The sequence below is a fragment of the Nicotiana tabacum genome, chromosome 22, assembly GCF_000715075.1.
Source record: "Nicotiana tabacum cultivar K326 chromosome 22, ASM71507v2, whole genome shotgun sequence".
Classification (NCBI taxonomy): Eukaryota; Viridiplantae; Streptophyta; class Magnoliopsida; order Solanales; family Solanaceae; genus Nicotiana; species Nicotiana tabacum.
The window spans coordinates 44,168,989-44,194,368 of record NC_134101.1 but is presented as its reverse complement, the minus strand read 5'-3'; the positions used below and the strand labels follow the sequence as shown (position 1 = coordinate 44,194,368).

At 36.0% G+C, this 25,380-nt stretch overlaps 1 protein-coding gene and 1 pseudogene across 1 annotated transcript; both read right to left on the bottom strand.

Annotated features, from left to right (window-relative positions):
* Positions 1-9,860: 9,860 nt before the first annotated feature.
* LOC107818823 (uncharacterized protein At2g24330) lies at positions 9,861-24,858 on the bottom strand. Its single transcript, XM_016644877.2, has 6 exons — positions 24,511-24,858; positions 20,886-21,161; positions 16,406-16,550; positions 11,288-11,397; positions 10,594-11,011; positions 9,861-10,463 (listed from the first exon to the last, which is right to left on the bottom strand). Exons 2-6 carry the CDS (start codon positions 21,156-21,158, stop codon positions 10,198-10,200), a joined length of 1,212 nt encoding a protein of 403 aa, XP_016500363.1. The 5' UTR covers positions 21,159-21,161; positions 24,511-24,858; the 3' UTR covers positions 9,861-10,197.
* Positions 16,557-20,879, bottom strand: LOC107818817 (putative chlorophyll(ide) b reductase NYC1, chloroplastic; annotated as a pseudogene).
* Positions 24,859-25,380: the final 522 nt, after the last annotated feature.

Sequence of the window (25,380 nt, the reverse complement as noted above, 5' to 3'; positions counted from 1 at the left end):
TACGAGGCAATGAATACTAGTCTCGAATTATTAGATGAAAAACGATAAGCGACAGTGGTTCGAATGGCTGGACAAAAATAATGAATTGAAAGGTACTACAACAGAAGAACCAACCTCCACCATTTCAAGACCAGGGACTTGGTCCTAAGGAAGGTCACCATCAACACTCGAAATTCTAATGAAGGGAAGCTCGGCCCAAATTGGGAAGGACCCTATCAAGTCCTTGATATAGTCGGGAAAGGGTCATATAAACTTGGAGCAATGGATGGAAAACCATTACCAAAAAAATGGAACATATCGCTTCTCAAACGATATTATTGTTAAGGTATGATTTTCTCTTCTCTATCGTATATATACGTATACTCGACACTAACTCATTGCAGGAATTGGACAAAAAAAACATCAAGTCCTCTGGTTTCAAAGCACGCATTGTACTCTTTTTCCTTAGTTCGACTTTTATCCCAAATGGGTTTTTCCGGCAAGGTTTTTAACGAGGCAACAACTATGTGCTACCCGAGGACAAATCAATAATATCTGAGGCTCCTTCGTAATCATCCTCAAATACTGGGGGGCTACCAATCGGAATAAATCAAGTTCGGCACAAGAAAGTTGTTTCATATAATATTCATGTCGAACAGAGTCTCGATAGAGAAAAGTGTAAGGGCCAAATGGTCAAGACGAACCATGCCCACGTAGTTTGGCTCGAACTCTGGCACAAGATACAAACACATGTATAATGGCTTATAAAGGATAATGTTTTTTCTTTTTCAGATATTTCACACTTTGAAAAGATTTTCCTGCTTCATGATTCAAACAGGAGCCTACGGGCTAAGATACTTTGAGTTCGAGTTAGAAAACAATCACTCACTCAATTATTAAAGCCTAAGGGCTATCTTACTTCGAGTCCGTGCAATCACTCACTCGATTATAAAAAGCCTACGGGCTAAGATACTTTGAGTTCAAGTTCGAAAAACAATCACTCACTCAATTATTAAAGCCTAAAGGCTATCTTACTTCGAGTTTGAGCAATCACTCACTCGATCATAAAAAGCCTACGGGCTAAGATACTTTGAGTTCGAGTTCGAAAATAATCACTCACTCAATTATTAAAGCCTAAGGGCTATCTTACTTCGAGTTTGAGCAATCACTCACTCGATCATAAAAAGCCTACGGGCTAAGATACTTTGAGTTCGAGTTCAAAAACAATCACTCACTCAATTATTAAAGCCTAAAGGCTATCTTACTTCGAGTTCGAGCAATCACTCACTCGATTATAAAAAGCCTACGGGCTAAGATACTTTGAGTTCGAGTTCGAAAACAATCACTCACTCAATTATTAAAGCCTAAGGGATATCTTACTTCGAGTTCGAGCAATCACTCACCCGATCATAAAATTCTATGGACTAAGATACTTTGAGTTCCAGTTCGAAATAATCACTCACTCAATTATCAAAGCCTAAGGGCTATCTTACTTCGAGTTCGTGCAATCACTCACTCGATCATAAAAGTCTACGGACTATAATACTTTGAGTTCGAGTTCAAAATAATCACTCACTCAATTATCAAAGCCTAAGGGCTATCTTACTTCTAGTTCGAAATGTCCATTCGACTACTAAGCCTATGGGCTACTCTTATTTTTCGAGTTCGGGCAAGCACCCACTCGACCACTAAGCATGTGGGCTACTTTTATTTCGAGCTCGAGCAAACACTCACTCGGCCATAAAGGCTACGAAGGCCGAATTCGATGAAATCACCTAAATCCTCATGAAAATATCCGCATGGCAAGAATGAAATCTTCACGAAGCAAGTCAGTAAAAGAAAAAGATATTTGTATAGATATACAAAGATGGTTTACATAAATAAATGCAACATATAAGAAGCTAAGGGCTAAGCTTCTGGGTTATCATCGAGAGCGGTCTCTTCTCCACCGGGCTACCCCCCATTTTCGGACCCGCTCTTGCTACCGTCATCATCATCATCATCATCATCATCATCATCATGCCATCAGAAGCCAAGGCTTCAGTATCAGCTTTGAGTTCTTTGGCCCTTTTTATCTCTTCAGCAAGGTCGAAATCTCGAGTGTGTATCTCCTCGAGGGTCTCCCTTCGAGATCGACACTTAGCAAGTTCGGCAGCCCAATGTGCTCGAGTGTCAGCAGTATCCACTGCCTCTTTTGCCTCCATTTGAGCAGCCTCGGCATCAGCCCGATACACGAAAATGGACTTGTCCGCCATGACTTTCGACGACACAATCTTCGCCTTGGCCTCAGCAAGCCTTGTTTCAAGCTCCTCGACCCTCTTGGCCTGAGCCGAACCTTTTTGCTTGACGCTTCGAAGCTGAACATCGGCCGATAATAATTTGGCCAAGATGGTTTCTTTTTCTGCAGCCAGGCGGGCGATAGTCTCCTTCCACCGGTCACATTCGGCCTTGATTTGATTGACTTCTCCCCAAAGCAACCCAATATTTTCAACCTTTTGCTGCAGCTGAGATAACGAAGGGTTAGCTTCCATAGTTGGGTCAAACCCATACTCTAACAGAACGAGGCTCACCTGCTTATCTAGTTCGACATCTTCTTCACGAGCCTTAGCCAAATCTGTTTGGAGGTCCTTTATAACCTCGTTCTTTTGGCTGCAAAGAAGCCGCAGAGCATCTCTCTCCTCCGAGACCTTCTGAAGCTCGACCTTACACTGGCTGAGGTCAACTCGAAACTTTCTAATGGCCTACACAGTAGGAAAAAAAATACAAGTCAGGTTTAGAAAAGAATGAAAAAACCAGGCGCAGTAAAATCATTACCCAAGAAATGAAACGTTGGGCCTCTTCTAGGAGAAGAGAAGTGTTACTAATATCGGAGGCATCATCGACTCCAGTAAAGCAATCCCGAAAAGGGTCCCCTACACTAGTGCATCTGCCCGTATCGAGGGTCTTCAATTCTCGACCTTCCTTTAACGCCTCCTCAGAAAAGGTCGAAAGAGAAGGCAAATGACGCACTATCATGGTCCTGAGCGAATCGCTCGGACGCTCTGATCGATACTCGGGGTATCGGAACTGACCCCGACCGGTATAGCCGTCATCGGCTCAGAAGGTCTGGCGACCTCGATAGCTTTCACAGATCGGATCACCAAAGCCGAAGCATCATCATCTTTTTCTTCTTCTTCTCTTAGTCGTTGGACCGAGTCCGTCGAAAGAGCGATTGCCTTCCTCCTCACCCTTAGAGTTTTGGGCTTGGGGTCTTCTAACCGAGAGACAACTTTTCGCTTTTTATCTTTCCCCGGTTCCGGGACCGGGGACTTGGTTCCTTCCTCACCACTCGAAGGCCTCAAAACGGCATCCTTTGTTACACCTGCATGAAAGGAAGTAGGTAACAAATGGAGCATAAAAAATATTTCAAAAAACATGAGAAGTGACCCTTACCGTGATTCTTGGCCTCCAATCTACCTTTTTCCAAATCACGACAAGCGCGTTCGGCATAAGAGAAAGTCGAGGCTAACTTCCGAACCCAATCCTCGAGGTCGAATACCGCTTGTGGCATCCAAGGGGAAGATGTATATCGGAGAAAGATATCAGATAGAATCAGAGAAAGATACGAAAAGCAACGCCTTATGAAAATCACTTACGGTCAAAATTCCATTCCTCGGGGAACGACATCTTATCTTCTGGGATGAGGTCTCGGATCCTCACCCGAATATAACGGCCCATCCAACCTCGATCCTTGTCTTCGTTGATGCTCGACATTAAATCTTTTGATGCCCGACGATGGAGCCTGATTAGTCCTCGAAAGATTTGAGGCCGATACAATAGTATGAGGTGATTTAGGGTGAAATCCAACTCCCCGACCTTGTTGGAGAAGAAGCGAAGTAAGATTACTATGCGCTATAGAGAAGGATGAATTTGACCGAGGGAGACCTGATATATTTTGCAAAAATCAATGATCACTGGATCGACGGGACCCAACATGAAGGGGTAAGTATAAACACTTAAAAAACCCTCTATATGAGTGGTGATGCTCTCTTCGGAAGAGGGAATTTGCAATACAACATCGGGACCCCAGTTGCAGTCTTTCCTCATAACCTCGAGATCGCCCTCTGTTATCGAGCACTTGTACATCGACACGTGCTCACATCAACCCGAAACCGACGAAGGATTTTCAATCTTTAAATCGATCTTTAGAGTACACATGCCAGGAACATACTCGTGGGGAGGCGGCTCCACCGGCGCCTTGTCACCGGATGACCGTGAATAGGAAGCTTTCTCCTTCTGAGGTACGGTTTTTGAAGTTTTTGCCATTGACATAAGAAAAAGAAAAGAAAAGGAAGATAAAAGGCTGATGGTGCCAAACGCTGGTAAAGGTGGCTCTATGAGTGGCGAAAAAGGCTGATGGTGCCAAATGCTGGTGAAGGTGGCTCTACTAGCGGCGAAATAGAGGCAGAAAGAGTGAAGAAAATTTGGAAGATTGAAGATGTAAAAGTGGTAAATGATAAATTGAGGGGTTATTTATAGGTTTATACCATGGCGGTTCAGTATCAGCGGTGGCCGACCACCGTCTGACATGCATTAAATACCTTGAAAGACAAAATTGATGGGACAGCTATCACGTACGTCATGATCGAACCCAGTGAAAACGTCAGCTTATAACCCGATCGAGCCGTTGAAAATCATATCGCTTCTCACCACATTCTTCCTGAGAAACGAGGGGACTATCTGTATACGATCGAAATAGATATCGGCCCTCGTATGTTTGATCGAGTTTGAATGGTAAGCGACCGAAGTGAGACTTCGAGATGAGTTTCGAAGATAGTACAAACAAGCTTCGAGCTCCAAGACCGATCGCGGAGTCGGCTCGGTATCATTATCGAGCCCATGACCAAATCGAACCGCAAGGCAACGTGAAGGTAGTCGAAGACGCACAGACCGATTGACACTCACCCCGAATGTCGAAGACGCACAGATCGATTGACACTCACCCCGAATATCGAACTCAAACCAAGGTCAAGGGCTCGACCCAATATCGAGCTCGAGCCAGTATCGAGTTCGCAGACAAGAGCCGTTGCAACCGCACTAGGGGAGAGAATCTTGGCGGAAATCGAGGAAGAGACAATTCATCATGGGTTCTCCACTATATATTTTTTATTCTAAATAAAGTAAGATTCCTTTACTATAAAAGGGGGAATCCCTGTAAGCACATGGCAGGTGGACATTGGAAGAAAAGACTACTTCTCCTATTGAATAATAAATCTCTTGAGCTTGTTTTACTCAGCATACTCACTCTCCTTATTCAATAATCCATATTTCGTTTTTATAGCCAAGAATCTAAACATTTCCACTTCTAGTACGATTAATGTCAAGTTATATCACATATCCTTAGAACTACTAATAAATTCAACTAAAAAGGAGCTACTAAAAGTGTATATTAAATCGTACAATATACGGTGCTGGAAAAAGGAGCGAGGTTTTGGCAAAGGGGTATTATCACTTTTAGCCCGCGTCAAAAATTATTTATATTTGATAGTCAAAAAAGTGTATAATTTTTATATATAACATTCAAAATGTACGTATATAGAAAAATATATATATAAATTTTATTTTTTTTTTTGGTTATTTTTTTATATATAGTGACGATAGAGTGTCATTTTTATGATGGTTTTGACAAGGCAATCATTTCAGTTCACGCCCATGCTCACCAAATCCGTCCCCCACCCTAGACTTAAAATCTTGGTTAAAGTCTGATAGGAGGCCGCTGCTCCCTATGTTTTCATTTATGTGATACAATGTTTTTTCCTTTGTTTAAAAAGAATAAAATATTTTTATGTGTAAAATTAATTTAGCTTTACTTTATTATTTTGTTCATAATATTCTTCATGACAAATTTTTATAATCACATAAATTTATGATAAATTTAAGATCACAATGTTTTATAGTCACACACAAATAATATACGTAACACATTTAAAATTTATACTTCCTCTGTTTCATTTGATGTGAACCTATTTGATTGGACACGGAATTTTTTTAAAAAAAATAAGACTTTTGAACTTGTAGTGTAAAATAAGGGACATATATTTTATGTCATTATAAATCATTGCATAAAGATGATTTTTTGTAGCGAAAAGAAATTATTTTTTTGACACATACTAAAAAATAATTATATATATTGAAAGGGATAATACATAAATACCTCGCTGGGTTGTAGCTAATTCTCACATGCACCCTTTTACTTTGAAGGGGTCCTATAACATTTTGCACGCAATCATATCGCGTGAGAAGTAAAAAATTTACCCAAATCTGATTATTTCTCCATTTTTTTCCTTTGACTTTTTCTTTTTCATTTGCACCCACTTTCTATTTGTTTCTCCATTTTCATTTTTCTATTTTCTTTGTTCTTCATCTAGACGGCCAGACCTCCATTAGTCCTTGTTATAGTTCACTATCAAGTCATTGTTCAATATCCTTAATTATGAAAAGGATTGAAGGCGAAGAACGAAAATTTAGTTGTTGGGTTTTGAAGAACCGGATTGAACTCCATTGCGGGTTTTCCGAAAGTCCGACACGGGTGTTTTAAATCCTCAAAGTTCAAAAGAGTTGGCTATTTAAACCTTCTGGGAGTTGCAAATTGAAGCTAAATTTCGAAGTTACATTGATTTGAATGTCGGAAATTTGAAGAAAACTGAAAAGTCATATGCCATCTTTCTTTGATGATGGTGGCTTTTGTAAAGCTTTTTTCTAGAAACATGGATGGATTACTAAAAAGTTGATACATTAAATTATTGGAAAAAAGAGTTGAGTACAAGCAATTTGCAACGGAGAAAATGAGAGAGAAAATAGCTAGTTGTGGCAATGCGACCGAAAAAGAGCAAAGAAAGAAAAAGAAAAGATAACTTTAAAATAAATAATGAATAAAAAAAATATAAACAATTTAAAAAGAAAAACACATATCAAAACATGATTGGTGCGTGTCATATATTATTCTTGAACGAAGGTGATATTTATTGTACTTTGAACAAAAACAAGGTAAAGTTTGAAGGTGCAATTGGTAAAGTAGGAACGGGGTAATTATGGGTAATTATGTATTATCTCTATATTGAAACGGGGAAAGTATATTTTTTATAGTGTCTAGTCAAACTATTGATACAAGTACAACACCTTTTGATACTTCTCTGTACTTAAAGATCTGCTTTTTTTCTCAATCCAAATTCAGATAAATATTCTTTTAGAAAGCCGAGGGAACTGAACTGATTGTTTAAGCTGTTGTACTCTATTTCGTATTTGCAGAGGAGTGACAGTAATAGTAACAGCCGAGGGAACTGATTGGCTTTAAATGGAAATTGTAAATTTTGCAATAAATGGTTTACTGTCTAATCATTTACTAGGACTGGCACTGTTAACAGTAATTGTAGCAGAATATAATCATCATATTAAGATTCTAACCCTTTTAGGAGAAACTCTGAAATTAAATCTCCTACTCCTAGCGCTTTCTGCTCCCTCCCATGCAGACAACAGAGCTCCCTACAATAATAATATCTCAGTTTCTTCAAAACTACGAGCCCGTTTGCACATTAGAATTTTTTTATTTTTTTTAAATCGGTGTTTGACCATAAATTTTTTTAATTTTTACTTGAATATGAATTTGAAAATTTTTTGAAACTTGAAAATTTTCAAAAAACTATTTTTCAAAATTTTCGCTCCGATCACTTACAAAAATTCAAAAACAATCCAAAATTATATTCATGTCCGAACACAACTCTAATTTTCAAATATTATTTTCACTTAAAAGAAATTTCACTTTTTTTTTTTGAAATTTTACAATTCTTATGTCCAAACGCCCATTATGTTTATTGCATTACATTTACAAGTTTTTCTTTGTTCTTTTTTTAACATAAAAAATTGCACTTCTGACTTATATCTTACTTTGTATTTATCTCGGCAATATTCATTATTTTCCAAATATTGAAATAAAATAAAGTATGATAATACCACTGCATGCTGGACCTTCTTGTACCACATCGTCTGTCCTTAACTTTTTCGGAGAACTAATTTTTAGTAGAGTGAGTTCATTTCAGACTATTAGTTGCTTAACTGTGCTTTGATAGCTTAAACAAAATCAAGTATGTTTTCTATTTAGAGAAGGTAATTCTATTTTAGATCATCTGGCTAATTTGGGAGTTCAAACAAGGAATCATGATATCTTCAATGAAGCTGTTTTCATGCCTAGTCAAGTTAGAGGTTTTTTGAAGTTTGATCAAGATGGAATACCCAATTTCAGATTCAAAACAAAAAAAAAAACACTACAATATTACTGATGGAATTTCATAGACTTATTCTGATGTCACATATTAATTGTTTGTAATAGCCTTTTACAAACCTCAGATCCTTAAGCTTAGAGATGAGACCGTTAATCTGTTGCCCATCAATCCTTCTCTTTTTGCTATTAGGTAGAAATCTATCGACCTACAATTTGTTAGAGTGGTCAAGATCTATGTCCTCCTCCGTGTAATTATGATTTTTGGAATATACAGGTTGGAATCATGCCTAACTCCTCCGTCAATATGTGGATCATTATATATAAAAAAAATAATGTTCTATTTGAGGTCCCATGGTGACGTGCTCTCTCTAATTTTGGATATAGTAATTATGCTCAAAGGTGTCGTCTTGAGGTCAATGAAGGGAGTGTAAACTTTAAAAATTAATGTTTAAATCTCAACATAGAAAAAAAATGTTAGTTGATTTCTTCTTATTTGTTTAAGTTTTAATGAACAAAATTGATTGGTGAAAAGTAATAAATACCCGTTGAAATAAGTGTGTGCATGTTAGCTTAAGGAATGCTGCTATCAATTTTTTTGAACATAGCGTTTGAGTTTACACCAAACGTTAGGCTTGAGCTTGGATAGAACATTATTTGGGCCTGATCAAATTTGTTTAAGCTGGCTGAGTTGAATCGTGGACTATTCGACTGTTGAATGAGTTTACCAATATTAGACTGAGGAATTTATACAGAATACTAACATTTTTACAAGTAATTTAAATGAATTACAACCATTTTTAAAATATTACATAAATACAAATTATTTCAAAATTTTAACTTTTTATAAAAAAATTATATACCACTTTTCATATCCCTAATATATACTCTCTCTCTCTCTCTCTCTCTCTCTCTCTCTCTCTCTCTCTCTCTCTCTCTCTATATATATATATATATATATATATATATATATATATATATATATATATATATATATATATAGGTATGGTTTTTGAGTAGTTGACAAGCTACTTAATATTTCTATCTTTATAATAGTATACAATATATACCTAATATTTCTATTGTAAGTATACAAGATGGAGAATGAATTCGAAAGAATGAACGAATCCCAAGCTAGAGTGCCTATTTTATGGAGGAGGCAGCATAATCATGAGTTGTGTTATATTGGTAACCTAATGTATTTTATGGTATATATTTATCATGTATTAGTTGTAGAATATATTATTTTATCACTAGTTATAGATTATGAAATATTTTATGAATCTATAAGTAATTATAAAAGTTTTCCGAAAGAGGAATTTATACAAAATACTAACCTATTTGAAATGAGCCGAACCGAAAATACAGAAAGTCCAATTTGAACTTGAAAATGTCAAATCCAACAGTCATCACAAAAGGATTGGATAAGGAAGAGAAGTTACTGTAACTAACCAGGTTATACCGCGCGATGATCATTCTTTGTAAGCTCAAACGGTAGAAGAGAACTAATATTAGATCAAATAAAAGTTAACATAGCATGGACTAACAAAATATAACGAACACCGCAAGGGACCTTAAAATAGGACCAATGGAGCAAGAGATTTTTCTTCTTCTTTTGAGACAAATAAGTTAACTGCAACCACTTTTATTACATAAAAAGAGACGAGATCTGTCCAAGTACATCGGAGAATGAATTAAACAAATGAATCAAGAAAACTGCAGGATTCCGCAACCGGAACGAAATTCAACACCTCTTCTAACAGCCTAAAATGTGTAACAATATGCTTTTGGGTCCAAATGTGCAATAATATTAGTTACAAAACAATGGATATTAAGGAGGTAGGAGGAAAGGCAGCTGGGGAAGCAGCTATCACTGAGTTTTGTTTTTCTACTAGATGTTTACAAGATATATATATAGTTATTCGATCACTTTGCCTGCACAAATCCTTTCAAGCTGTTACGTATTAACTGCTAGAAGTACTGGAGACTATTAAGTCACCTTCTGTTGTTGCCGAGGCAGCTACTACAGGGCTGCTACTTGCGGAGATTCTCTCCTCCGTGGATCCACCGTCCTGTTTGACCAAATCAGCATCAGCCACAACGGTTGTGCATGCTATATTAGGTGTACCGGAACCAGAGGCATGATCATCAAGTTGCCTAGGCCTATTAAGGGCATTGCAGTGAGGGCAATAGTACGTTACGTAGGTGAAGTCTTCTTTCCTAGCAAGTCCTGCAAACAACGGAAGAAGTTTTATTATACACCTTTTTCCGTTTTCTTATAGTGACTACGTAATTCACTATTTGTTATGTGAAACCCACACTGCTATATATGGGCCAATGGTCATATCATCGGATCTTACCATTGTGCATATGGCAATTTCCGCAGATAAGAGCATAAGATTGGGTTGGATCCTCCCCCACAAGCAATGCTGCAATTCGTGCAAGCCATCCCCCGTCTAGTGTGCTTGAACCTGTTGGATTGTAATGGTTGACAACCATTTGCTGATGTTGGTTCATACTAGAACCTTCAAGCTGTACATCATGAATCATTTCTCCTTCAGAATGATCCAATGCAGCACTCTCTGGGCTACCAGATCTGGCTTGCTTCCTATTTCTCAGTCCAGCAGACTGCACGATTTCTACATCATTGCTCTTTCCAGCAGGGGCATTAGGCTTAGACTCATCTCCCAAATACACTTTCAACCCAGTATCTGCACCGAGCTTGGATGCAAGCACAGTGGCTGCAGCTGCCTTAGATGCTGGGTCAGGGTCATACCTCTGCATAAAAGATCTGAACAATGAAATCCCAAGCATCTCATACCGACTTGGGACATAAAGGCGCTTTGTAAAAGAGGTGAAGAGAAAGGAGTGAAAAAAGGTTATAAACATGTCTTCCCTAATGCACCTGCATGATAACTTATCTGTAACTAGCTTAGCACAAGCCATAAAACTGGCATATTGCTATCACCTGAATGTGCTGCCTAATGCAATTGCAAGGTTAACTTATCTGCAAAGAGCTCCGTAGAAGCCCTAAAACTCGCATATTGTTATTACCTGAATGAGCTGCAGCATTAAGTAGTAATTTGTTTTCTCTTTGAGTTCATCAATCTTGACTTGCCTTTCAGCTTGAAGCCTTTCCAAAGTTTTCTGATCCTTGCGTTCATCTGCAAGGCCACACGTGAAGGGTTTAAAATTGAAAATCAAAGAAATATAATTCATTCTAAGGCAAAAGCATCAATAGTATGAATCTTCAGCAACTTCTTAAACAATGTTTACAATGAATATCGTTTGAGGTGATCAAAAGGACTTGGTTGAGGACTCCTTTGACTTTCACATTCCCTGGAGTCTTTAAATATTCATCTGATTGCCAAACTGAAGTTACTCTTAACAATTCAATGCACACTTCCTCAAGAGAAACACAGAAAGGAGAGAAGCTCAATGTTGAGGAGTTGTTGTATGTTGTTGGTGCTTTATTGTTATAAGCAGGGTTTTGTCCTGATGTTCTACCTTTTCGCTTCTAGTTTTCCTGAGAAGAAAATGCAAACGAGATTTCCATCTTCTACCGCCACTAACTTTCACTTGAAATTCCATGGTCTCTTTTCTATCTTCTCGTACCCTCTGAACCACCATTGCCAACAAGTAGCATGAAGCTATTTCAGTCTTTTTTTATGAGGATCAAGCCTTTCCAGTCTTCCCACCATACTTAGCCATAGTAGTCCATTCTATCATATAACATCCAATCAAACACATTTTCCATAGGCCGTCTGTTTCGGATAGGTAAAGTTAAAAATTTCAGAGGGTTCCAACATACTATAAAGATGACACCCGGAATAAACGGCAAAAAATGGTCTGAGCTACACAGAGTCACAAAGTCAGCTTACCAAATATTATGCCAACTAGAATAACATGAGAGCATGCTCTCCATGCTCCAAAGGAGAAGGTGAACATGAAGATCCATATTTATTAAGGATCCTCTCTACCAGCAAATTCCCTTTGAACCAAGATCAAAAGTTACTTTAAAGAAAAATTGACCAGATTCAAAATTGTTTCAGCACGCAGATATTGTGAATCTAGAAATATATTGTAAATTTAGAAATACTTTAACATATAACTTCATTGATTCTCTTGACCTTCAGAACTTCTCAAATGTAAAATCACCAGAATCCCGTTTATTTTATCTTTAAGATACAACATGATCTTAGAAGAAATTTTAGGAAATGCCAGAATAGAAATTTCATTGCATTTAACATGATAAATATATATTGTATTTGACTATTTATTATTGATTTGTTTACTTATGTATTAATATATGTTCTCTACTACAAACAGTCCATTACCCGACTATTAATCAAACATCTTCAGCAGGCGAAACCAACCAAGGTAATTTGTTGATAAACTAAACAAGAGACTGTTTGATAGATATATTTCATCAATCTTTCTGATACAAAGCACCAATATATATATATATATATATATATATATATATATACTAGTATCTATAAACGTGCGTTGCACGTTAATAATGACACACGATGATTTAAATATTTACTTATATGAAGGAAGAAAAAATTTTAATTAATGAGAGAAATTTTATATATAATAATACAACAATCATCTAAATGTCGAAAAATATTATTACATTAGCATAATACGTGAATTCAAAATGAAAGGACAACATCAGAACTTACAAAAATGATCAATTTAGTCATGTTAATTAGATAATTATGTATTATAGTTTAAAGGCATCTAATATGATGGTATCTTACCGAATACTTCTTTGTAGACGATTTTTTTTGTGCATGTTTCCTTCTAATGCTTTGGTTGTTCTGCCATAACCAGAACTCTTGTTGTCGATATTAATATCCCTCTTAAAAGTGCAACATATAGTTATTCGTGCAAGAAAATATATTGTTGTAAATATCGTCCAATATTTAGGATGTTTGTCCTTGTGCTTTATTTATTATAATTACAAAACATAAACATATTGAAAATTATTTTTATACAAATTTAAAAGGATATTCTTTAGTTTTGGAAGACGAAAGTTAATTTCGGGGATAAACACATACTTAGAAGCACGTTGACCAATATCATAATTTCTGCATGTATGACTTTATTGTCAAAACTTCTATATACTAACTGTGTACTATTACATAAGCTATTCGGCGGATCTAAGTTTTTCAGTAGCATGACGGGCATATTTTTCTTCACAATCAACCTATATGCAATGGAAGATCAATTTTAACTTAGTCTATTATATATATGGTGACACTAACATAAGTAAGAAATAATAAACTTGACAGCAAACCTGGATGGTAGAAGGCCATTTGATATTAAAGTATTTAAGTATTCTTCTTGGTAGTAATTTTGGTATTGATCATCTTATGCTGAGTTGAACCTAAAACATATTTTGTTTTTACCACAAACTTAGCAATCAACCTGTTATTTAGTTGATCAACATATTCATTTCTGCTAGCTAAGTTAATTTCCATCATTTAATTTGCACAAATTGCATTTTAATCTAATGATGAAAATATTATTCTTATTAAATACACTATTATTACCCTTGGGGTTGATAACCAAATGTTCTGGAAGAGCCAAATCATTTATTATGGGGTGCTCTTCTTGGTTTTCAACTAGAAGCAAGAAGTCACTGAATATTGGATCTGTTCTTACTTTTATATTTCTTGTCATTTGAATCTTTTTCATTTGAGGCCATAAGTATAATTTTGGCAAGCTAGCTTTTACAGTCTCTGCTTTTGTCGATTTTGGAACTACTGATAATACATGACAGAAATTACCTCCTAAACTATTACTTTTCCACCAAACGGTTCATTGATATCCAATATATCTCTAAAACTCTAGGCAATTGTTCGATTCTTTGACGCTTAGCCATATGCCCTTCATCCCATATTATCAATTTGGATTTCCTTATAAATTTAGCACTATTGCTCTGCTTTGATATATTTGTGATGATTATTTCAGTTGTTCGAAGAGATATATCAAATCTAAAGTGAGTTGTACGACCTCATAATGAAATCGTTGATGGTACACCACTTGTTATTATTGCTAACCGTATCATGCCTCTTGATCTAACATTTCCAAGTAATGCATGACATAAGAATATTATTTTGATTCCGGCGGAGGCATCTACAAAGGATAATCCCGCTATACCAGAATCGACTCTTTATAATATAGTCTTGAAAGCTTGTTTTTGTTCAGGATTTAACTTTGATTGTGCTTTCTCAATCATTTGTATGGACTTTTTAATACTATATTAATATTTTTTACTTTGTGGTCTAATTTTTTTTAACTCTCTAACGCTCTTTTTATGGAATAAATTTATGTACCATAAGATATTTTTTTTAACTTGAAAAATAATTTTACTCATATGATGAATTTAAAAAATAATTACAATGATTCTTTTGCTAAATAATTAATTGAAATTTTGATTATTTGGTCTTAACATAATAAAATAATTTATTTTCTTTTGATTCAGATTCTTAATTTTAGTTCATCTCTTGTTTTGAATATTTAATCGTAATTATAATTTTATCCACCATAAATTCTATTTTCAAAGAGTAAAAAGATCGATCTGACATTCCACTTTTAGATCTTTATGTTTGCAAAATCACTAATGGTATTGGCTCTTACCAACCTTTTTCTTTCTCTTTCTCACATTTATATTCATAAAAAAATTCTTAGTTGTTCTTTAATAATTAGGTATATTTTTCAATATAGAAATCAATAATAATAAAATATTATTTGAGTAGGAAAACAGTTCAAATATAATGTAAAAATATATTATCGTGAGGATTTTTTCTCTCAATTTCAACGCTTTATGTAGTCCATTTAACATTACTTTTATTTTTTTCTTAGTATTGGATATTATCGAGCGATAACATATTACAAATATAGAGGATTCTTATGAAATTGATTTTATCAAACCTTCCTACATATTTTTAATAAGAATTAAATAGACAAAATTTTATTAATTTTTAAATTTTTAAATTAACATAGAAGTTATTGTAGTCCAAAAAAAAGTTATTACAGTTATGTCCTTTCCCTATGAGTTCTTCTATTTAATATTTTAGGGCTATTTTGGCCTATCAATATTGTATTCGTACTTTTATAATAATATAAGCTCTCCTTTTTTTAAATGGATTTGGACAATATAATACATTCCCAAATTAAATTAGTAATTGAAGAATATAATACGTTTTCAAATTAAATTAGTAATAGGATTTTTTAAAGAAGTATATCCTAAAAGTAATAGGATTACATGGCTAAAAGTATTAGGATTATACTAATAGAATTTCTAAAGGTAATCATGTAGGATTTATAACATGTATTATGTCCTAAAACTAATAGGATTACAAGGCTAATGTTTAGAATTCCGGTTATGTCCTTTTATTGTGAGTTATTATGCTTAATATTAAAAGGTTATTTTTGTAAACTAACATTATATACAAAAACAAATATAGATATAAATACAAATACAAATATAAATACAAATATAGGTAATGGTAAAGGATGGCACCAAATATTTTTATCTATGTAAATCTCAATCTATTAAACAAAATGAGCAACATGATCTATTCAAAAGAGCGGCAAAAAACAAAAAAGTCGTGTCTATCTAAAAACTTTATGAAAGCTACCTAATGAAGCTAGAAGTTCGACCCACCTAATACTGAATGCAAATGTTTCTGCCTAGGCAGTTGACTTTAACAACTTAATATTATTTCTAACCTCACCAGCCTTCTTTGAAACTCTACTTAGTGAATCCATTGGCATGTAAGCACTCAGCAGTCAATCTACCTAGCTTTATCATTTATTACGTCAAGTCATATTGTATAAATAACAAGGGATGCTCTTCCCTAGGTTAAATTGAGTTGTGAACCGTAGGTTCGAAATTTTAACAATAGAACTTGAGAAAAAAATACTTGCATTATCTCTCAGTTATCTACTAATTTTGCCCACTGAAATCCAACCCTACTTCCACTGCCAGCATTAGAAGGAAAAGAAAGAAATGAGAAAGGACAAATTATATCTTCTAATGTTATGAAGGTTAGCCACACTGGAAAAGAAAAAAGAAAAAGAGAAAATGGAAGGAACTACGCTAGAATTGGGAAAAAAGAATTATTTGAGAACTTTGAGAGAACATGAACTACGTACTCATCCTCGTGAAGCTTCTGAGAGCTGAATATGTAATGAAGGATGAGCCAGGCAATAGAAACATTGGTAATACTCGCAATGCCCTCATTTTCCAGTTTAGCACGAGTGATCTTGTCATCATAATAGCATAAACCACTGCCATAACCTGAATTGAGATAACCTCAATACTACACACATAAGTAAATATGTAATATAATATGTGGTGAAGGGATAAAAAAACTCGAGCAGACTGACATACATATAACATCAAACACATTGATCACAACATGAAAAATATGTTTCCTCATATGTGTATGTGCAATTTCAATATAGACTCTGGCACGGTTAACAGCACAAGCTGGGTACTTCACCTCATTAACGTGCCGCTTACGTGCATGTACTAAACTGCTACTGTGTGCAACTCGTAGCTCATAAGCTCTGTTTTAGGAGAGCATCACCAAATATACTTGACGAATAATTTTAATTGTTAACATAACATTATGAATCAGTATGTTAGAAAATAGGAATAAGGAATTAGAAATTTTATACTAGAAAATTGGTCGTTAAATCTGAATTCAAAATTTGAATGGTTCAAATCCCATCACAAAGAAAAGGGTTTTCCCGCCTTTAACTAGTCTCTCACATATCCTATTCCTCCTTCCCCTGAAACAGCTCCTTCACCCGACCTTCAACATTGGTTCAAGTCTTTTGCGGAATCATTGCCATTCCAAAACTACACAAACTGAACTATAAGTCGCATTACCAAAAAAAATAAATCATCAAGGCGTGATTTCTCCACTGCAAAACCTCCAAAATAGGCCGAGAAAAATGAAAAGGTGCGTGGCCAAGGTGCTCCCTGATAAGGTATCATGATGCACCAGTTAGTCTTTATGCTACATGAGGTGGAAGAAAGGAGAATCTTTTCTCTACTTTTCATCATTCCCTGAACAATCTCTCTATTTTAACTTTAGTTGTTATTTTAACTTTCGTCAGTTTTTTTTTAATAACAGTGGTGTCCGAGCCAGCTTGCGCGCACTTCAACTAATTCCATGGGATACCTGCTACCTCTCACCAGCAACAATACCATGTAACTCTGTCCACCAAGCTTGGACAAATGGGAAGAAATTACCTAGCTATTTTTCCTCTGCTGGAATTTAAACCTGAGACCTCATGGTTCTCAACCCACTTCATTGAGAGTTCATATACCATTTAAGTACTTTAGCATCTTCTAGTGAGTTCCTAAAAATACTGGGCAATGGGCTTCTAATTTGAACATTCATGTTTCCATACTTCATCTTGATTCATGCAGTATTAGACGTCAAGTTATGACTCATGAGTTTTTTTTTTTTTTTTTTGGCGAAAAACTTGTTTCAAGAGATCCATGGTTTAGAACATCACAATACCAATAACTTTTACATTGATTTTTGCTAAAATGTGTATCTAATACCTTCATTTTTACGCTTAACCAAAGTCAATTCCTGTACATCCAATATCATATACTGACACTATCATGCCATAGCGTAGATGATTTTTGAAGCATTCAATGGATGCAGCGGTAAAATCCATGCACCCATCCAAATAGGATATGCGTGTTTTCCTTTATGATCAAATTAGACGCTGGAGTGACATGAGTTAGATGCGTCATAGTTCATGGGCTTCCTATCTTCCAAACTATTTGAGGCAATAGAGGTTAGCACCTAAGTCCAGTCTATGTGCTACCTGTGCTTGATAGTATCATGAATGCACACACCACCAAGAGTGAGAACACAGAGATCCAAGTATTCTCTATGTACATCTCCATGGCATCTGTGAACGGAAAGCGTATTCTGTTTTCAGCTCAGTTACAGAGTCGATCTGCCTCTGCAGCATACAGTGCTCTTCCCCGATCATCAAACCATCGGCCCCATCTCAACCATGTGGTTACTAAGGCAATTAATTGATGGCTCTTCCACTTCCTTTTACAACCCGCATCCTTGGTACTAGTGTTCTAGCAACTGTCTCTGGATCTTCATAAATGATGTTAAACATTTGTCTATTTGGATAGTCGAGCCACTCAGCAAAAGGTCAGTTAGGACCATGCCCGGAGAGGCCGTATGCACTCCAACTTTTGACCGCTTGCACTCGTTCAGAAGGGATGATTGAAGCTGCCCGAGACCACGTTTTGTTGATCCATAGACAGCTGTTAGAGGGGTGCTAGATCCTCCAGAACCTGCACCATCCATGTTAAAGGCATGTCCACCTTTGCTTTGGGTTCTCGTGATTTGGATGGCTTCTTTAGTGCATAGTATAGAACCAATCAGGTTTGTGGAGACAATCTCTTGAATACATTGTCGGTAAACTGCAGCGAGGGTCGAAAACCTTTGTTTGTCCCAGTGTTGTTTACCCAAATGTCAATGTAACCAAGTTCATCTGCAGCAAACTTGCCCAGCTTTCTAACATCAACAGGTTCAGAGACGTCACAAGCCATACCACCAACTTTTGCATTTGCCAATTTTTTTCTAGCAGAACCAGTGGCAGCATTCACAGCTTGCTTCAGATTTTCCTCAAGCTCCTTGATGGTCAAATCGACAGATTCAGGGCTGCGAGCTATGTTGCTCGGACTCTTCAAAAATGTTGTTGGGTGTGTGTCGGATCCTCCAAATTTAGTGTATTTTTGGAGGATCCGACACAGGTGCGGCATCACTTTTGGAGAGTCCGAGCAACATAGGCTGCGAGAGGTAATAATGACACGGTCTCCAGAAAGTAAAAATTTGCGGGCAAGAGCTTTTCCTAGTCCCCTTGTACTTCCAGTTATAACGACATTATGAACCCCGGCTCGAACAACTTCATCCAAAACCAAATTGAAGCCTATCATAGTCCCGATAAATAACTCCCCCAAGCCAGCTATAACATATCAACTCATTCATCTGGCTATCTCCACCTAACAGCTGAAATGCAACGAACATGACACACCTGTGCTCATCATTGTGATGATATATCTTCCAACATATAATGCCAACAAGAATAATATCTCCTCCAACTTCTGAATAGCTTCTTTAAACTTCTTTGTGGTTCTCAAACTCGGCTTCGAACAACTCCACACAGCAGACCTAATAGTTCCAACCAATTTGTTCACAGGTTTCTTGATTTCACTTCCCTTCACATATTCATCCTCAGACTTAAAACTCCTGCATGGTTGTACAACAATTATACGACGACCCTTTACAATCAAATGGTCCCACGTAGTCACAACTCGCGGGAGAACATTCCTGGACGGCGGTGGGTGGCCGCTGCTACGGTGGTAGTAGTGGTGGCACTCTAGTGTTGACACGTGTACCTTTGCCATCATAACCATTTATCAGATAAATAAAAGAATTGGTGCACTTTTTCTTATTTGTTTACAAAGGTTTGTATGATTTCATGAAATATGTATCCAATTTTTTTGGGGTTTGGATTTGGACTGTGTGACGTCATGCGTAGTTTTCTTAATATTCATTTTAATAGGTAAAGAGGTTGCACCAGCCGGAGACTCATGAGTAGTTTTCTTTAATATTTAGCCATCATTGTTGAAGTATAGGAAAGTGAGCTGCTCAGATCCACCTCCGTAAGTTCTAAAACAGTGGTTGAGAAATATCAGATGATATCTATGGCTTCTTAAACAGAAGAATGCAGTTGCTTTGGATGCTCTCCCACCCTCATCCTAGGGGTTCATTCGAGGAAATATTAGGTGGGAAATTATTTCTCTTCCCTCATTCTCTTCTACTTGCTTTGTGCAATTAAACATATTTCATTCCATCAAATTCTTCCATTTAAGAGTCTCTTCACTTTACCCAGCACTTAACATCATAAATCAGTATCCATCCTTAGAACAACACAGTTATGTTCTAAGTCACTTTTCAATTTTCACAAACCAGAACAATCTCAAATTGGCAACGAACCTTTCTGTTATTCTTAACCCACAAAAGACCATTTTCTCTATTATTTCGGCCACAAGAAACACCACAAATCAGTCAAAGAATCCCATTCCCTCTACTAAATCTAGAAGAGCCATTTACATCATAACATAGTTTATATCTTTTAGCAAGAATTATTCTAACACTTCTCTGCCCCAAAACAGCTAACATTTTTCTTCCAAGGGTTAGGAGAAATTTATCTTTGAGTAAATCTACTGACTATACTATTTAAATTTTGATATAGAGAAGTTAGAAACTTCTCATAACATGTTGTGGCAACAAAACCTGAATATAAAGGAGATAACTTTCCCCAGTAAAAGAAGACAAACTGAATATGTCAAATGTCAAATGTCAAATGTCAAGTGATCATTAACGGCAAGATACACAAACAAAAAGAAAGAATTCAAAGGCTTTGGAAAGGTAGAGATTTTTCAGCAGGCTTTGGAAAGGTAGAGATTTTTCAGAAGGCTTTGGAAAGGTAGAGATATTTCAGGATAAAGAATTTCAGGTTTTTTTCCCCTGTTATTCAGGACACATTAGAACAGCAGAATACAAAATGGTAGCATTACCTCGAAAAGTACAGAAAGTATAATGAGATGCCTAGTCATCCTTCTCCAACGATGAGATCGTTTTGTTATTCTGGCAATAACAGCAGCCTCCTCCTTGGAAATATTTTGCAATCTCTTCTCAAAGTCATCTTTGTGTGAACCAAATAGACCATTCCATATTCTTGACAATAATCCTTTCTTCTTTTTCGTTTTTGTCTTTGCTTCATTATCTGTAGATGTGACAGGTGCAGTGCCAGTAGTATCACCAAGATCTTTTTCAGACGCTGTAGCCATTTCCTTCAAGAAAAGACCAACACCATGAATCGTTTTTCACATACATGTTTTATGTTTATGGTATGAGGGAAGACCAACACAATGAGCGGGGAATGATAGGCCATAGGAACATTTATGTAAAAATGTAATGTTTTATTAGTACACATAAAATTAACATTATACAGTACCAACAAAATTACGAAAGATTACGCCTACTCCTTCTCTATGCACCGTTTGGTCAGTTTTAACATTAAAAGATACTTATTAAAAATCTTTCAAACCCCATTTTCCTTTCTTTTCCTTCATACCTCCTCTCCTCCCCACTATATAGTCATTTGAAACATTTGAAAATGCTTCTACCATTTGCCAATGACATCCAGCTGAGTTCTTTATTGCCAATTAAATATCAAGTGCAATTATTCATTCTGTAATATGGCCAATATTTTGGCTAATGGAGTCCATCACACATAAGCACAAGCATCTTTACAAAGTGTAGACTTTGTTGGCAATATTCTTTGGGACCCAAAAATATTGCATTGTGTGGTGTACATCATTTGCACAAGTTCTATCTCTTCTTTTACACCTAAGAGGCCAAGACTTTTTTGCCTATAAAAGGGAAGGCTATTAGTTCATTTTAAACACACCAACAAAACTTGAGTCTTCATTTCTTGTTTCTTTCTTTCCTCCTTTATTAAGAGTGTTTTGTATGAGAGTTAAGTGTTAGGAAGCACTTGTGTTAACCCTTTCTTTGGAGTAATCTTGTGAGGTTATTCTCTTAGGGTATTTGGGATTAATTAGAGTATTTACTCTAATTTTGTACTCTCTTTTGTACTCTTGTTTGGTATAGTGAAATTGCTCCTCTCCGCTTGTGGACGTAGGTCACTTTGACCGAACCACGTTAAATTTGTGTCTTCTTTATATGCTTTAACAGTCGTTGTTATCAACTTCCATTGTCTTTGTTATTGTTGTTATACCGTTGTTTGGCTAAATTCCGCACTACCCGGGTTCCCGATCCTAAAAAATTGGTATCAGAGCCGGATCTAGCCGGGTTAGTTTCAATAGTCAAAATGACTCTAACAAAGACCTATGTTGAGAAATTTGACCGAAGTGCAAACTTCGGAATGTGGCAGTTAAAGATGGAAGCTATCTTAATTCAGGATGGCTTAGACTTGGCGTTGCAAGGAAAGGAGAGGAAGCCGGATAAAATGACGGACGAGGAGTTTGCCATCATAGATAAAAAGGCAAAATCAGGTATCATCTTAAATCTCTCAAATGAAGTTTTACGTGAAGTTTCTGTAGAAACCACAGCCAAAGGCATGTGGGAAAAATTGAAAACCTTATATATGAAGAGGACGGTGAAAAATAGACTTTACATGAAGCAGAAGCCTTATACAATTCGTATGGGTGAAGGTACCTCTATTCTCTCTCATCTTGATACCTTTGATTCCATTCTTATGGATTTGAATAATATAGATGCTAAAATTAAAGATGAGGATCAAGCCGTGTTACTGCTTTGTTCTCTACCCTATCTTTTAAGCATCTATGATTTATGCAAAGGATAATATCTCTTATAAGGATATTAAATCTATCTTAAAATCAAAAGAACATATAGATAGTGATATTACTGGAGAAGCTAGTGGAACTCGAGCGGAAGTTGGTTTGTTTATTAGGGGCAAATCCGACTCCATATCCAGATATAATAATTTAGAGGGTCGCTATTGTCATAAGAAAGGTCACATTATCTATGAATGCTATAAGCTGAAAAATAAAGAAAAACATAAGGAAAGGAAAAATGAGCACAAAAATACTGACACTGACGAAGCAAGTGTAGTTGCTGATGAGACTGAGCGAACTATTTTTTTAGCAACTAATAATAGTTTCAAATCTAACAATGAGTGATTTTAGATTCGGGTTGTTCTTATCATATGTGTCCAAATTGGGATTGATTTACCACATATGAATCTATTGGAGGTGGAGTTGTCTTGATGGGCAACAATGTTGCCTGCAAAGTTTTTGGAAAAGGTACAATCCGAATCAAAATGCACGATGGTGTGGTGAGAATTCTCACCGATGTTAGACATGTTCCTGACTTGAAGAAAAATCTCATCTCTTTGGGCACTCTGGAATCTCTTGGGTTAAGTACACAAGTGAAGGTGGAGTTCTGAAAGTTTCTCATGGTGCTCTTGTGATCAAGAAAGCACACATATCTGGTTCGTTGTATATTTTATTGGGATCCACTGTTATAGGCCCTACTACAGTTTCGGTATCAGACAACTTGTCTGATTTTGATGGCGTTAAATTTTAACATATGTCCATTGGGGCTTTTGCGGAGAGGGTGGAGCAAATTTACTATATCATCCAAAATTAGGCCAAAGTGGAGATTTATAATATGGCCAATATTTTGGCTAATGGAGTCCATCTCACATAAGTATAAATATCTTTGCAAAGTGTAGACTTTGTTGGCAATATTCTTTTGGACCCAAAAATATTGCATTGTGTGGTGGACATCATTTGCACAAATTGTATCTCTTCTTTCACACCTAAGAGGCCAAGACTTTTTTGCCTATAAAAGGGAAGGCTATTAGTTCATTTTAAACACACCAACAAGACTTGAGTCTTCATTTCTTATTTCTTCATTTCCTCCCTTATTAAGAGTATTTTGTATGAGAGTTAAGTGTTGGGAAGCACTTGTGTTAACCCTTTCTTTGGAGTAATCTTGTGAGGTTATTCTCTTAGGCTATTTGGGATTAATTAGAGTATTTACTCTAATTTTGTACTCTCTTTTGTACTTTTGTTGGTATAGTGAAATTGCTCCTCTCCGCTTGTGGACGTAGGTCACTTGACCGAACCATGTTAAATTTGTGTCTTATTTATATGCTTTAATTATCATTGTTATCAACTTCCATTGTCTTTGTTATTGTTGTTATACCGTTGTTTGCCTAAATTCCGCACTACCCGGGTTCCCGATCCTAACACATTCCAAATTATGCATAATCTCTCAATAACATAGCTACTAACAGTTAATCTTCAGAGTCTACTCTATGATAAGGAATATTTAACGTGGAAAAAGAATATTCCTATGTTTTAACAGGTTCAGAACCCATAAGCAGGCACTAGGCAGATTAATTTAATCTAACCGTAAGAACTATGTTTTCTTCATCAGTCCACTATATATATAGCAACTTCGAGAGATGAACCAGCACTTCCGTATTAAAAAAATTCATCAGCAAAACAAGGAACACGGGGAAAAAAATTGCACGATCCAACAAAAAGAGGTTAACAATTCAACAGAAAACCAATACGTTAAATCAAATTTAGGCTAACAGTGAAACGCAGTCATCAAATTAGCCAAATTCTGCGCGAAGGCTATTACCTGGTTCCAGAGTCGATTGCCGAAGGAGATCAATTCAGAGCTGTAGTGCGATAATGCTGAATTAAAAAAGAGGAGGCGGCGACTGCATAGATATGCGTTGTGGTTGCCAAGTCCAGCAATAATAAATCAGAATAAGAAAGAATTAAAGAAGGGGGAGAAGGAAATGATGACGATGATTGCTGAATTGGCGCCGTCACTCTCTCTCTGTCACTCTCCAACATATTACAAAAGGGGGAAATGGTAGAATCATACAAGAGATACTCGCCTGACGCCTCACATATGTATATTTTTAACCAATTTCGGGAAACATCCTTAGCTATGAGGTCATCAATTCAACTTCTATATCAGGAAAAGGTCAAATTAGCCTTGTATTATGGTAATCGATCTAATATTACCTACAATTAACAAAAAGTTTCGTTTTTGTCTTTAAACTTGTCACAGCATAAAAGCAGCCCGCTGAACAAAGTACCACGCGTTCACACAATATTGGGCAAAAGCCAAATCCAAAAAGATATAATATAGGCAATCTACCCGATACAAGCATTAGTGGCTAATTCCACGGCTCAAAATCGTAACTTATAAGTCACACGTAGTTAACTTGACTGTTAATATAATTTGCACAACGTATCTCACAAAGAATAACTGTAAATTATAAATGGTAAATCTGAAGTTATATTAACGACAAAAATAAATATGAGACGATTTGCTAATAATGAAGTTTTTTGATGCAACAAAAGATAATAATTGAGTAATTTCAAATAGTACTAAAGAAAATTTAAATGTTTTCCAAATTTTTATTAAATCATTAATTAGTTATCTATGTTTCGTTATTGGTTATTTAATATTAATGTTGTAATTTAATCTGTAAAA

What these genes read in the sequence shown, in the direction of transcription:
- LOC107818823 (XM_016644877.2), bottom strand. Translation starts at nt 21,158, where the DNA reads ATGGCTACAGCGTCTGAAAAAGATCTTGGTGATACTACTGGCACTGCA. An exon ending in TACTTTCTGTACTTTTCGAG is followed by an intron (nt 16,551 to 20,885) that starts GTAATGCTACCA and finishes ATCTCAATTCAG; the next exon opens with GTTATGGCAGTGGTTTATGC. An exon ending in TAATGCTGCAGCTCATTCAG is followed by an intron (nt 11,012 to 11,287) that starts GTAATAACAATA and finishes TCTTTTATGCAG; the next exon opens with AGGTATGACCCTGACCCAGC.